Raw genomic sequence first — 15,786 nt, 5'->3', positions numbered from 1 at the left:
GCTTCCACCGCCGAGCTGGTCTACGGCCAGCCACTGCGCGTGCCGGGCGAATTCGTCCCTGACGCCACCGGCCCCTGGTCCGCGGCTCGCCAACGCTCGGACCTCCAGGAGGCCGCCAGGAGATTTGCCCCCGTGCCCACGTCCCACCACGGCTGCCCCCAACCCCACGTCCCCCCAGCACTTCGCACTGCGGAGTACGTTTTTATCCGGCACGACGCACACCGGGGACCGCTCCGGCCACCGTACGATGGACATTTCCGGGTCCTGAAGAGGGACGACAAGTCATTCATCGTCGACATCGGCGGCAAGCCGGACCGCATCTCCGTGGACCGCCTCAAGCCGGCCCATTTGGACGTCGACCAACCTCCACGGTTGGCCCTTCCTCCACGACGGGGCCGTCCCCCGTCAACCAAGCCCCCCGCCCGACCATCCACCGCCACGCCACCTACCACCCCCACACGAATCGCCAGGGGTCGTTTTGGCCGGGTCTTCAGGACCCCCCTCAAACTGACTCCCAGTGCAGGTTAATTCTGGGGGGGCGCATGTAGCGGTTACCGGAAGCATGACACAATTACCGTGCACCGGCCGATGACGCAACCGGCGAGAGGTCACGTGTCCAGACTCGCCCAGGCGTGTCCAGACTTGCCTTTCTCGGGCGAACACTTGCCTTGCATACCACGCCCCGCCTGAGAGGCGTGGCTTTAGTGTGCTTTTGAGTTCTTTGGTTTTGAGCTAAATAAATAGCTCGGTGAAACTTCGTTCCTGTGTCATCCATTTTGTCTGGCTTTATCGTGCGAGCACAGCTCCCACAGTGCATTATTTGAAAAAAGTGCAAGGGTGCCAATATTTTTGCCCATGACAGTATGGGGGAGGTGTGGGTTGGTCATGGGTGTTGTTTGGTATATAAGGTGACAGTTGATGGGGGATGATGGAAGGGATGCAAGATGTGGTTGTGGGTATTGTTAGCTACATAGAGTGACGGTTAATGTGGGATTATGGGGGGGTGGGGAGGGGGGTAGTGGATGGGGCGTCTGGGGTGGTCGTGGGTATTGTTAGCTCGGGTGACGTGGCTATTGTGAGCTAAATAGGCTATGAGCCAAGGGGGTTATCCGGTACCATACAGATGGAGTAAGGCTCATTGTGATTTTTAGCAAGATATATGTCCCTAGATATGAAAAAAAAGTGATAGCAGTGTATAACTCTCGGCCATCTCTGTGTTATCACCCGAAATATTATTATACGCCTGCTTCGCTTCGCCAAAAAATGTGATACGTATTTGCTAAAATTGGAATAAATATATGGTTTTAAGGACCACAGAGTGCCAATAATTTGCATACTGGATGCCAACTAATATAGTAATCCAGAGTCATCGCTGGTATCACTCTTGGCATTTTCACCCTCCAAAGTTATTTCCAGTGTTTCACATGCAATAAGGGTGAAAGGTTTCCCAATAATTGCAATATTTCAAGGCTTTGTTTTGTGCGGGGGTGTTGTTCATTGTGTAGTTACTGTCGTGGCCTAAAATATTGGCACCCTTGCACTTTTTTCAAATAATGCACCATTCCTTCCAGAAAATTGTTGAAATAAAAAAATATTTTGATATCCACATTTGTATTTATTTGGTTTGTGGTGGAACAAAACAAAAAAAGCTGAAAACATTACTAAATCTTAGCTTATTCCACACAGAAATCCTAAAATGGCCCAGACAATATTATTGGCACCTTTTAGAAGTTGTTGGAAATAATTGAATTTCAAGCAGGTGATTCTCCTTTCCTTTTGAATTGAACTCACCTGAGGTGAGTTGCAGGTGCCTGCAATATAAAAATCACTCATTCAACCAGTTTGAATGGAGAAAAGGAGCCCTTCTGCTGTTTTGTGCCACTGTGTGTACTGCAAAGAGCATGGAGAAAAGAAAGAAAACCATAAAATTGTCTGAGGTCAGACACAAGATTGCAGCCAAGCATGGACAATCTCAAGGCTACAAGTCCATCTCCAGAGATCTTAATATTCCTGTGTCTGCCATACGCAATGTTGTCAGGAAGTTTAAGGCCATGGCACTGCAGCCAACCTCCCTGGACGTGACCGCAAGAGAAAACTTGATCGAAGATTGCAGCGGAGGATTGTTCAAATTGTGGAGAAAGCACCTCGATCAACTGCGAAACAGATTCAAGCATGGAATCATGGAATCGGGAGATTACGAAGGCATTTTGGAGCACAATGTTCATCCCAGTGTCAGAAAGCTAGGATTCCATCGAAGGTCATGGGTCTTTGCAGCAGGACAATGACCCCAAACACACTTCAAAAAGCACACAGGAATGGTAGCGACAAAACGCTGGACTGTTCTGAAGTGGCCAACAATGAGTCCAGATCTAAATCCCATTGAACACCTGTGGGGAGATCTGAAAACAGCAGTTGGGAGAAGGCACCCTTCAAATCTGGGAGAAGTAGAGCAGTTTGCTCAAGAAGAGTGGGACAAACTTCCAGTAGAGTTGTGTAGGAAGCTCATTCATGCTACAGCAAGCGCTTTACTGCAGTTATTTTGTCCAAACCCTGTGCTACCAAATATTAAGTCTGGGGTGTCAATAATTTTGTCAATGCCATTTCTTTTTCTTTTCTGATTTGAAAGGATATATTAAGTTCTGAATAAAAACAAAGGTTCTGTAATATTAACAGTGAAATAAAGAATTGTGGAGACCAAATACTTTTGTCGATTTCAACTTATTTTGTATAGAGAATTGGGAGTTATTTGAAAAAGTGCAAGGGTGCTTATATTTTTGGCCACGACTGTATATCTCGGGTGGGTAAAAAGCGGCTGGAGGGTTATATTGTGATGTCTCAAAATCATCCGTGCATTCTAACTATGATTCAGTCCCCAGCTATAACTGTCATGTTTCTCATAGTCCTGTGAATCCTGTGTGTGCCATCCCTCGGATGGACGTTAGCTTGAAATCCCATTTCCATTATAGTTTTGGCCTCAACTGCCCGAGGCTTTCTGGGCTTACCGTAAGTGGTTGGGCCCAAATGCCCCCCTTCCCCATTCCCCATTCGACAATACTTTGGAATGCATGACACGTTATCAGAACTTTGCATACAAGACTTTGGAAATACAATATTTGGAGTTACCTCAGAGTGCTAATGAAATGGAGCTCAAGAAAAAAAATGTATAAAAGTGCTGTTACATTTAAATTGGAATGTCATCTTCAAAGAATATTTGTTTTTCTTCTATTTAGTTGGGTACATGCCAATTTCATTTGTTACAGATATATCATTTGTTTGTTAAATTCAAGGAATCTCGTATTTTGTTAAAATTTCAGGTGCTGCTGTGAAAGGTCAGTGTGCAATATTGTATAAAATGCATCATCAAAGCGTTTGGTTCATATTCTTTTGCAGGGCATGCTAAATTGCAGGAAGCAAAGACACACATGTTGGGGGATCTTTTGGCCAAGAATGCTACAAATGAAGCTATCCTAGGTCAGTGGAAAACAAAATGATTGCATTTCGGTGAAATGAAATTATCGTTTTCATTTGAAGGGAATTTTTTTTAAATAAAAATTTGTATTGTAATGTTGCCTCTACTTTAAAAACATAACAAGACCACTGATGTCCTGAACCTCATGATTTGTTATGTCATACTTTGTCAGCAAAACTGCTTCTTGGGGCATTCTGTCTCAAAATCAGTCCTACATTGTACTAACTTTAATGTGTCCTGCAGTTGTCATTCTGAAATTTGTCATCGTCCTTTGCCTGCAAGACCACAATGAAAGCATAAACCTCCTTACCAGGACCCCAAATATGCTTGATTTCACCTCCCCAGACAATTTAGAGATGACATTTTCACCGACAACAGTAAAGTTTGAAGAAGGTGGCTTGTCCACTATCTAATAAAATGTCATTACAAAAGTGACAAGGGATGGCGCAAGGTGTTGAAAGACACCAGTGAGGTTCAATCTGCTGCAGAAATAGAGAAACGTTGAACGGGCAATCGATTCAGTCTGAAGTACTTTCAAAAGAACCAAATGCTGTTTTCTTCCTTCGGAATGGAATGAAGGACCAAGTGCCCCTCATGGGATACTTGTCATCCTGTTTGTATAACCTCATGAACATCGTTTCATCGTGGTTATTGACGACTCTTGTACTTCCCAGAAAAATGTGGTCTTTTTTTTTCTTCAGTGCAGCAATGTGACCCTGTGCATGCATGTGATCGGAGTGCAGTAATCTCTCGATGCATGGACATTCAATATCCAGAAATTTGCTATGACAGGAATGATTAATTGGGGATTAAATTTCGACATACGGAAGTAATAATCGCTGTGTCGGGAATTTTGAATCTCAGAAAATATATGCAGTAGTCTGTGGCAAAATCGTGTCTTTTACTACAGTTCCTACTACAATTCCAACTATGGTTCTAACTCTATTTTAAGCAGTTTTTCTCTGCAGGCAACCGTAATTACCTCCACCACCGAAGGTGGATGGCTGTTATGTTTTCTTTCACCCCTGACTGTCTGTCTTTGTTGCTTGCAAAAGTCGAAGATTTTTCAAGTATATTGCTTGGTCATGTGCGTTATTCTGTCTGTCTGTCTTTCGCCTGCAGGTCACAATTTTAAACCGATCTTCAGGAAACTTCATGCAAGAAGCATATTGATTTTGAGGTCAAAAGTTCAACATAGGCCAACTTTCTAAAACTTTGTGGGTGAACAAGTTTCTAAAATCATCAATTTTCATCCGGTTGAATTGCAATTCAGAGGATTTGCACATCAGGTCTGCAAATCTAACCACCAATTATGTTTGATGTCAACATAGGCCAAAGGTCAACAACTTAGGTGCAATTTATAAAATCGTAAATTTTCATCTGATTGATTTTGAAATTTGAACAGGAACCATATCAGGCCACTCAATTCAACCAAAGGTTAGGGTGGCAGGCTTGGCATCCTCAGGTGCTGAGTTTGAATCCCGTTGAATTAACACCATGTGGGGTTGACTCACCCTGTCATCCTTCCGAGGTCGGTAAAATGAGTTCCAGATAACTGGTTATCGAGAGGCATTGCATCAACTGCAGACGTGCCCATAGAAAAATGATGCAACCAGCAGCCAGGTGGCTGCACATGAACCACCCAGCAAGTAAGGTGCAATTTCTAAAATCCTCAATTTCATCTGATTGACCTGAAATTTGAACAGCATTTGCATGTCAGGTCATTCAATTCAACCACAAATTATTTTGAGGTCTAAAGGTCAACATTGCCGAACTCTCGCTTGATCCGATCAGTATGAATTTTTTTTTCTCTGTAACTGTTGGTTTGATGGCCACGGCATTTTCAACATAGGATCGCTTCCCCCTGCCGAATTTTTAATGATAATTATGACTTCATGGGTCACGTGGTTCAAGTGCCATCTTGGAAAACCGAAAAACGTTGCACCTCTGTATCTCAAACCGGCCCATGGAAAAAGTTTAAACGTGGCTCATTGTAAAGAACTCTATGTGTTGAATGGGAAATAAGTGTTGTTAATGATGATGTCATAATTCGGCTGGGACAACACTTGGTCTGATCAGTTTGAAATTTCTTGAGTGTGATCTTCGTAACAATTATATTACATATTATAAATTCATGACGTCATCGCTCACGTGGTCTGGCAGCCATATTGGATCAAAGAAAAAAAAGAAAACCTTAAAAGCAGAAGAGTTGGCTCGCAGCAAGTTGACTGTGCAGGGTAAGTATGTTGGGGATTTACCCCCAATTCCACCCCACTAGAGATGAATCTGAGACATCTTAGACAGTTACAGGAGGATTTATTAAGGCTTAACATGTACACGGAAGAAGCTGTCATCGACCGCAGCTTCTCAACAAAACACATCAGGCTCAGGTCTTTATACTCGACAGGAAATAATTAAATCTACTTCAAAGACAGGATGGAAAGAATAACATTGGAGTTGTTTTTGTAAGAGGCAGCTATCAAGCCGCGTCCCTTCATCCACGCTGCTTTTGTTCAAGGTTGGTGCCTGAAAGCTTCAACAAGCAGGCCATGTTATTAGTCCATGAGCCAGGTCCAAAAATTGTGAAGTTGAGTATCAAGTTTGGGGACTAATTCCCACTATGATTTTTAGTTACACCAATGTCTGACGTCCATGAAAATGAGTGATGGACATTTCAATGAGTAGCTTAATGCCATTTCCGACGCCATCTTTAAAAATGGCTGCCATTTTCAAGGAATATTCATGTAATTCAAAACTATTGCTGCATGGTAAATTCTGATGGTCAAATCTTAATTTGTACTTTTCAAATGTTATTCACTTTATAATTTGGAACATGTCAATACTTATTTTAACCATTTTTATACATGTTTGCCAAGAATTTTGCTTAAAAATGCTTGGAAAATGCCTAAATTTTTTTTTTTAAACTAGTCACTCCCAGAAGTTGTCTAAATAAGTTGGTTAAACCAAATTGAGGCAGATAGATCGAGATTTTCAGTAAAGGTAATGATTACCGACATGAGAATATTAGTCATAATTACCGTAGCCTCCGCGTTTTTGGTGAAAAATCCATTTATTTTATTTGTATGCGGCCAAATTCTAAAACAAAATTATGGGTTAGGGGAAATAAAAATATTCATAACGTTTGAACCACACAAGATAGGCCAACATATTACCACTCATAATGTGTGTCTTGAAGCCCTCTACGCATTGCATTAATTAATATGTAAATTGGATCAGTAATTAGGTCACCAGGGGTCACAAGGTCACGAAATTCAGGCACTACTGAAAATGAGTACATCGTCCAGCAAAAATTTACTTTAAAAATCGGTTACACACATTTTCACAATTCTGATGCCTAGATAAGACCCTTACACCTATTGGTATGTGTTAAACCCATGTTAACAAGTTTACATACAATGAATTATTAATTGATGTGTGGGGCATGCGAAACTGGAAATATGCCCTCCAGTATGTTGTGCTTTGCTCTCTACCCAAAACAGCTTGTGCAATGTCTTTGAAATTGTAGGGAAATAGAAAAAGTTATATGTTCTACTCAATGGCTATGTTTAGTCCTCTTCAAACCTAACCTCCATGGCATGCTGAATGAAATCTGAAAATGGTTTAGCCTATCGGTATCAATGTGACATACGAAGAGCTTGGTTTCAAAATGAAATAAATGCCAAATTAAACATTTTGGATTTTTTGTTGTCAAAAGATTGTCAAAGTGATCAAACTTGCCCTGGGCTTTGTCGTCCCAAAGTGTCGTAAATCCTGGGTTTCTTGGCAATAATAACATGTATATTATACATTTCCCGTTGAATTTTGACCTTTTCTGCCATTTTTCTTAAAACCTCGAAAATGGATTTATCTCGTTTTGGAGCCAAACTCTTCATATATACACTGATAAAAATTTGTTTACAAGTTTTTGACGTTAATCCTCTTCGTTATCACAATCACTGTCGCAATCATCTGAGTCCTGTTCAATATCAGCACCATCATCGTAATCATCGTCTTCTTGTGCCATGTTGGTGCAACTCTGCAGTTTACATGCAGCAGTGCACTTTAGACCATTAATCATGCAAGAACAGTCCAACTGGCGACAACTCCGTGCACACTTGCATGAGATGAGACTAAGAACGACATCTGGAGCCGGCAAGCCAGTCATCCACTGAATTATTAGTTCTCCTTCACTGTTTAATTCCCAGCCATGGCCTTCTGATGGCTTGGGGATGTCTGGAAAGCATTCTAGGCTTCGCCTTCAGATAGCAGCTTGGTAATTTGCACAAAGTGTGTGCTGCAGCAGTGTGTCTGCGCATGGTGGAAGCTGTCCAGATTCGACGTCGCCCTTTCTTGCACAGAACATATTATAGCGCAGATCGTTTACACCACATATCTTTGTGTTTTTAGAGTAAAGAAGACATGTGAACTCTTGGATTTGGTTGAAAACGTCTTGTGTCAGGTTCCACGATGCTCCAAGAGAGACAAAAGCATTTCGGAATATCTGATTCATCCGCACAATTTGCAGACCTTTCATTTTTCCTTGGCTAGCAAGAGCGCTGATAGTGTCACAACCAGTCCAAGCATGAAGTCCTGGCAGTGCAGAGCACACTTCATGCCCCAATGCTGCAGCGATTTTTGTGATGTCAATCATTCTAACGCGAGCTTTTGTTCCACGACGGATGAAAACTTTACTCTTGATGGCACTGCTTAGACCGAGACAGATGATGAAAACATCAGTGTCATCTGCCACCAAAACAATAGCCTGGTAATTCTCTGCAGCGGCATGCTGTGCATGTAGAAATAAACGAGTGTCAGCCTCCTCGTGGTTGGATCTGAGGACCTGGACCTCCTCACATTTCTCTCCGGTGAGCTTAAAGCATTTTTCCTCACATGTGACGAACATTGTTTGGTCACCTAGCTTCTCCCTCTTGGTTTCTTCTTGCCACGATTCTGCCAGAAACTTGGTGAGCTTTTTTTTAGTTTCACTGCAGGCCAGCAAGGGTCGCCAATTTTCTATCCTGTGACCAGGTCTTATTTTATTGAATGTCACGCCTTCCTGTGATCCTCGGCTCACACGTTCAGCAGATTTGATGGACTGGTCCCTGTAGACATCGAAGATCACATCAACGCGATCACTTCCCTGAGCAGCATGCAAGGATGATTCAAAGATATGATTAGACAGCTCTTCAAAAGTATGATTTTCTCCATGCAGTTTCTGTATGAGAGCCATAGCATCAATCAGTGTTGCACGTGGTTCGGGAACATGTTCGGCAGGGTCCACCATCTTTTCTAGATTTTCAGCAAGCGCAGCTTTGTTGGTTTTCTTAAGAGTGCCGTCAACATTTGCCAGCGACCATGGTAATGGCCCAAGAGGGTGACAAAACACGTCGTGCATGTCAAGCTTTCGGTTCTGTGCAATGAGTATCATGGTGACAAACAACCTCCTGTCAGCCTTCAGAACTATTTCCTTGTTTGTGCCCTTCACAGACTTCTTCTTGACTTCACCAAATGCTTTAAAGTTCAGCTTTTTGATTTTGTCATAGAAACCTTCACCTTTTTCCAGGCGCTGCTCCTGAAATGTCTGGTAAGCCTCCTTCCCTTTTTGCAGTGCATTTAATAGGTCACTAGAAACCTCAGGGGTGGCAGCTACTCCAGTCGAGATACTGACAAGATCAGAAGGGTCATGGCCAAACGGATTTATCCAGTCGTTCTCTAGTAAGCCAACAATTGCTCTAACATCTGATTCGTCTTTCTGGATGCGAGCATTCCCGAGGTCAGAATGATGGAATTGAGTCTGGTTCTGGCCGATTGCCTCATGAAGTCGCCTCACAGCAGCAGCACGATGTTCTGCTGTGAGATAGTAGCGTGATATAGCCCCTGGCTGGAGACTAAAGCCTCTGTTCCTCCTGCAGTTTGTGTGTCCTTGTTGACTGTTTCCTCAGTTGTTTGATCGACTGCTATTCGGCCAAATGGATTGCCTTGTCTGAGCTGCACAGAGAAGTAGCCTCGCTTGAAATGCTGGTACAGCATTGGGCAGGTTTTTTCAAGCTGTGTCATCTGTGCATAGTACACTGGGAGGTATCTGGCATAGTTCACTTTGCTCAGAGCAAAGCACCAAGGGATCACCTGTTTAATACAAGCTAGGTGGAGAGTCCAGTCACCCTCTCTGTCGGCTCTCAATAGCCCGAGCAAGATCTCGACCATATCGATGTACATCATCCAAAACTGTGCTAGCTGACCATGACTGTGACGCAGGACATCCAGATAGGCCACAAACAAGTCCATGATATATGTGCAAGAGTCGTCGGCCATTGCTGCAGCAAGAGTTTCATGACGAGTGTTCATATTAATGTTGTATAGTGTGTGGTTGGTGTTGTCCAGCTTGTGAGTATCTTCAGGGTGATGTGATTCCAACCAATTCTGGAATCCATTCCACGCAAGCCGCACCAATGCTCCGTATGTCAACTTGTGGAAACGAACAGAGCGGTTGTACTGTTTGCTTTCCAATACCTTGTTGATGGATCCCTCGGCTATTACGCCGGATTCGACAGACAGGTCACGAAGTCCTGCGTCTTTAAACATTTTCCCGATGCTGGACATAAAGTTACAGATGGTATGGCAATTTCCCATCATGAGCACAATTTTTCCATACTGGGTGGGATGCTTCCAAGCTATTTCAGTTGTCTGAGCAAACAGAGCTTGATCGAGTACCATTGCAATGTTCTCAAGATGGAGTGAAGACATGATCTTTAAAGCATTGGAGAGAATCTCCTGCGCTGTTGCCATTTCTGTTGCGGGTGCATTTATAGAGGGCAGATAGCCTACAACATCTTCCATCACCTCCACATGACCCCTTGTCATGATGTTAAAACCTGTCCATGAGCTGACTTTCTGATGAAGTGGGTCGAGCAAACGCGTCAACACCCACAAGTGGTTTCTCCTCTGTGCTTTAGAAGCTGCATCTTCAAGAGTTCCAGCCAAATCAGCTGTTTGTATTGCTGGCGGACCTTTTCTTTTCCCGACACTATGCACTGGTAGCAGTTTATCCGATGATTTAATGGATCGTTTCTTCTCTTGTTTATCAACAACAGATGTTTTCTGTGCGGGCATACACGAAAATGATTTTGGTTGGACAATGATTCCATTGATTCTATGTGATGTTCCACCTCCACTCAGGGATTCTTCTAACCTGTCAATGTTGTCAAACGCTAATACTGTCGGGACAGAGTGGTGCACATCTGAAGGAAGAGAAACATCATCGCTGTTAACACTTGCTATTTTGTCAATACAGAGTGCTGTGTCAATCTCTTCCAGAGCCAGAGCGATGTATGAACACCCATGTCCGAGTCTATTCAAGATTTTGATCAACTCAACATTACCAGTTAGTGTTTTGATAGCCCATGGAAGCAAGACATGTTTTGATATTTTCACTGTGCCAACACTTACTGCAGTGATGACATCCTGTGCCATCGACCATGTTAGTCTATTTATGCGAGCAGAGCCGTTCTCACTTCCACCAAGTAAGATTCTCAAAAATCTCTGTAGAGTCGGTGGAACTTTCACATAATCTGGAGTGAGGCCTGCTGGCTGAGGAGGCCAATTGTCATTGAAGGGAGCGGCTTTAATTTCATCTCGCAGTGACATGGCTGCTTGGACAATTATGTTGTCATTACTGGCTTTTTCAAATGTTTCCAGCTTTGATTTCACGTGGATCAACTCAGCAGCTAACATCGTTTTGGTTAGGTTATCAGGCATTAGGTAAACGTGACGGTTCTCTGTGAAGAAAGTCAGTGAATCGCAGAACTGCATCTCTATACTGCACCGGATATTTTTCTTGGTGGAATTGGTAATCTCACTTATGCCTGCAGACGCCATTGATGACACAAGCTTGGCTGTGATATCGAGCAGTGGAATAATCCTTGGATTTGAAAATAAATTGTTCCGGATGTATTCAAACACAGTTTTTAGTGATGCTGTCTCAACCTTTTGATATTGAATGTAGTCTTCTTCACTCGGTTCTGCAGCTGGCAGTTGCTCTCTTCTCTCTGGACGCATGTAATCTCGGTAGCACGATTTATGGTAATGAGCCTCAGCTGCAACTACGTGACTCTTGCAGTCACGGCCAACACTCTGTCGTCATTACGGTTGATTGCAGCCTCCCTCACGGTTTTGTCTGACCGCAGCTCAACAGCTGGATTAAGAGCCTCTCTCGACCGTGTTCCCTTGATATACTTTGACACCCGCAGACAAAAGATGCATTTCTTTTCATACACTCTCTCGTTAGATGACGGCTCATCTCTGGAAGATCGTCTGGGCGCAGTATCGGGCACATTTGCCAAAGAACTGTTGGATTGCTCTTGAAACTTAGCTAATGACTTTTTGTGTGTAAAGTCTGACCTGCAAGCCCTGTGATAGTATATTGGAACATGCGGAAGTTCAGCTGGGCTCTCTTCAGCAAGCTGAAGAATGGGTTTAAAATTTCGTATGGTCGCTGCATTGCAAAGTGTCTGCCATGAGTCGTTGTCATTTGGCTTGCTCAACTCATGCAGGGCTGATTTCTTGCTGCAAATGATACATGTTCCTGTCCCATGCTCCAGCTTTCTCCGTTTAACCATTACTTCCGATTGAGACATTTCAAAATTGTTTATAAACCATGTATATATAGGTGGAATGGCACTTTTGGGCAGAAGATCTAATCGTCATCCATGCAATCTGAAATGAGAAAATGATGGGGGAAAATTACCATACTTGTATATGCAGTTGAAATGTGAATCTAGCTAAACAAATCTGAAAAGCAATATCTTTTTCCTTCAGCTGAAAATAATACCAATATAAATATAAAATATTGTGTCCTCAATACATTTCTAGCAAAACATGTAGCCCTCGAAATCAACCAGGATTGATAAAGACAAAGGCATAAATACGTTGAATAGACGATTTTAATACGACAAGAACAAAGAAAGAGTACATACAGTAATTTCAATAGAAACTACGACATAATCAAAGCATAATAAAACCAATGCAAAACTACACACAGATTGCCCGCAAAGAAGAGTAGTTTCTCATCCAACGGGTGTAAGGGTCTCATCTTTGAAGAATAGAAGCACAAAACTGTGAAAATGTGTGTAACCGATTTTTAAATTTAATTTTTGCTGGACGATGTACTCATTTTCAGTAGTGCCTGAATTTCGTGACCTTGTGACCCCTGGTGACCTAATTACTGATCCAATTTACATATTAATTAATGCAATGCGTAGAGGGCTTCAAGACACACATTATGAATGGTAATATGTTCGCCTATCTTGTGTGGTTCAAACGTTATGCCTATTTTTATTTCCCCTACACCATAATTTTGTTTTAGAATTTGGGCACACAAACAAAAAACTAGGTTTTTCACCAAAAACGCGGAGGCTACAGTAGTTATGACTAATATTCTCATGTCGGTAATCATTACCTTTACTGAAAATCTCAATCTATCTGTCCCAATTTGGTTTAACCAACTTTTATAGACAACTTCTGCGAGTGACTTGTTTAAAAATAACAAATTTAGGCATTTTTCCAAGCATTTTTAAGCAAAATACTTGGCAAACATGTATAAAAATGGTTTAAATTTTTAAAGATGGCGTCGGAAATGGCATTAAGATACTCATTTGAAATGTCCATCACTCATTTTCATGGACGTCATACATGTGTGTAACTAAAAATCATAGTGGGAATTAGTCCGCCAATTTGATACTCAAATTTTGTCTGGCTCATGGACTATATAGGGTGTTGCAAAAGAAATGATGCTTCCACACCCCCCCAGATTGTATTGACCCGACATGTTGCAAAATAAATGATACTTTTTCCCCCCAGATTGTATTGACCACATGTCCGCGATTTTTGAATTCATATTTCGCGTGCGTCATCATGACGTGTCGTGCACGTTGCCTGCGTGTTGTCTCCGTCGTATTTGCGACTAATGTTCGTGTCTTTGCTGAAATCTTTCAAAAGTCAACGTCAAATGGTTTCTGAAGCTAATGGTGGACATATGGACGCGTATTAAACGTGAGTTTTTAATTTTTGAATGAAATAAAGCCTTTGGTTGGATTTTCATCCGATTGAAACTTCATTTCATCTTTGGAGAAAAAAGTATCATTTATTTTGCAACACCCCTTATCACAGACCAGGGGTAATTTGCCAGCTTTGCTCAAGGGTTTCTCAAACAGGGCCAAATGTGAAATTCCTCGCAATGGGGTTTGACTGGAATCCCCCACAAGCCTCCCTTTGATACTAAATATCTTTTTCTTTTTTCTTTTTTAGGAAAGGAAGAAATAGAAAGGAAAGAAAAGATATTTCATTATCACCTGTGGCCCCACTGGGGATTTCTCATAGAAGTATATTATGTCTACTATCTTTGATGTTATCTTTCTCTTGATGAGGTGAAGATCCTTGCTGAAGGGAACTTTCACACGAGCTGTAGGGTGGGTCAGGTCCTTAACCATGAAGCTTGGGCGATAAATCTCAGATGGTATTCAAATAGCTCTTATGAGCCCCTTAACCCCTTATAATCATTTAGACCTATAGAGGAAGAAGAAGAAGAAAGATAAATGATTGAGTAAATATTGGCCTGCCTCCACAGTCACGTGAAAAAGTAAGTACACCCCATGTAAAGTTTTGACTTTTTCAACATATTTCAACATACAGCTATCTTCTTCATATGAAATCTTAATTTCAACAATATTGATAAATAAAGGTGATATAATATAACAAATATCATGAAACATTTACATTTTGTAGTCCATTGTTTAATTTAAATAAACATAAATGCAAATTTCGCATGTGGAAAATGTAAGTACACCCCATGAAATGTTTTTTAAAATCTTTTTAACATATGTGGACATATCAATATTTGATCTTCATTTAAACAGTATCTATAGATAAAGGTGACCTAATTTAACAAAAAACAATGAAAAATTGACTTTGCAATAATTTATTCAACAAAAAATTAACAGAGATGCCATTTCCTTCTGTGGAAAAAGTAAGTACACCCTTGGCTCGAATAGGTGGTATTGCCCCTTTTGGCAGAAACAATGTTTCTTTAAGTAGGCGTTTCTTATAACTGTCTACCAGTCTCTGACATCAACTGGGAGAAATATTTGCCCACTCCTCCATGCAGAATTCTTTCAGCTGTGCGATGTTTGAGGGGTTTCTTGCATGCACAGCTTGTTTCAAATCCCCCTGGGACAACATCACAACATCTGTGTTGCACAACAGCACAACATCTCGATGGGATTTAGATCCGGGCTTTTACTGGGCCATTCCAGAACCCTCCATTTCTTTCTTTTAAGCCATTCCTTGGTGGATTTACTGGTATGTTTAGGGTCATTGTCATGTTGCAAGGTCCACCTTCGGTTGAGCTTCAACTTTCCGACAGATGGCCTCACATTATCCTCAAGCACCCTCTGGTACAATGAAGAATTCATAGTGGATTCTATAATGATGAGCTGCCCAGGCCCTGATGCAGCAAAGCTGCCCCAAACCATAATATTTCCACCACCATGCTTTACAGTTAGTATCAGGTTCTTGTGGTCAAATGCTGTCTTTTGTTTTCGCCAAATATGTCTTCTGGCACTGTGGCCAAATAGTTATTTTACCTTTGACTCATCTGTCCAGAGCACATTGTTCCAGAAGTGCTGGTCTTTGCCTAGGTGTTCATTGGCAAACTTTAGTCTTGTCCTGATGTTCTTTCTGGACATCAACGGTTTCCTCCTGGCACACCTCCCATGTAGATCAAATTTGTGCAGCCTCTTTCTAATGGTAGACTCGTGCTCTTTGACATCAACAGTGGCAAGATTTCCCCGTCGGTCCCGTGATGACATTCTGGGGTTCTTAGAGACTTCTTTGAGTATCTTGCGGTCTGCTCTCAATCTGAACTCGCTGGGGCCGCCTGGCCTGAACAAGTTGGCAGTTGTTTGGAATCTTCTCCACTTGTAGATGATCTTCCAGACAGTCGAATGATTGATTTCAAATTGTTTGGCGATCTTTTTAAATCTCTTCCCAGACTCGTAGGCATCTATAACCTTCTTTCTGAAGGCCTCAGAGAGCTCTTTTGATCTAGGCATGGTGACGCCGCTCACTTCAATAACAAAGAGCAAACCAAACGAAATGTCTGAGGTTTAAACAAGACAGGTTCCTCCAAGATCCTCTCTGACGATGTTCTAATCATTTGCACCTGAGCTAGTGCACCTGATTCTAATTTTAGGTATTTGAAGTAGTGATAATGTAGGGGTGTACTTACATTTTCCACCAGCGAAATTTGCATTTATGTTTATTTA

General features: G+C 42.0%; 2 protein-coding genes across 12 annotated transcripts in view; both read left to right on the top strand.

Annotated features, from left to right (window-relative positions):
- LOC137431270 (uncharacterized) overlaps positions 1–15,786 on the top strand; it is a 917,646-nt gene that overhangs the window by 318,067 nt on the left and 583,793 nt on the right. The window lies entirely within an intron of this gene.
- The window catches only part of LOC144888143 (uncharacterized), a 1,118,715-nt gene that overhangs the window by 963,069 nt on the left and 139,860 nt on the right, over positions 1–15,786 (top strand). For all 10 annotated transcript variants that reach the window (XM_078781770.1, XM_078781768.1, XM_078781769.1 and 7 more), the window contains one exon: positions 3,391–3,471. In XM_078781770.1, coding sequence (XP_078637896.1) covers positions 3,391–3,471 — 81 coding nt within the window. The remainder of the gene's footprint in view (positions 1–3,390; positions 3,472–15,786) is intronic.

Source organism: Myxine glutinosa, chromosome 7 (assembly GCF_964187855.1).
Source record: "Myxine glutinosa chromosome 7, kmMyxGlut1.1, whole genome shotgun sequence".
Lineage (NCBI taxonomy): Eukaryota > Metazoa > Chordata > Myxini > Myxiniformes > Myxinidae > Myxine > Myxine glutinosa.
Note: the sequence above shows the minus strand (reverse complement) of the source record. Positions and strands in the feature narration are given on the sequence as shown.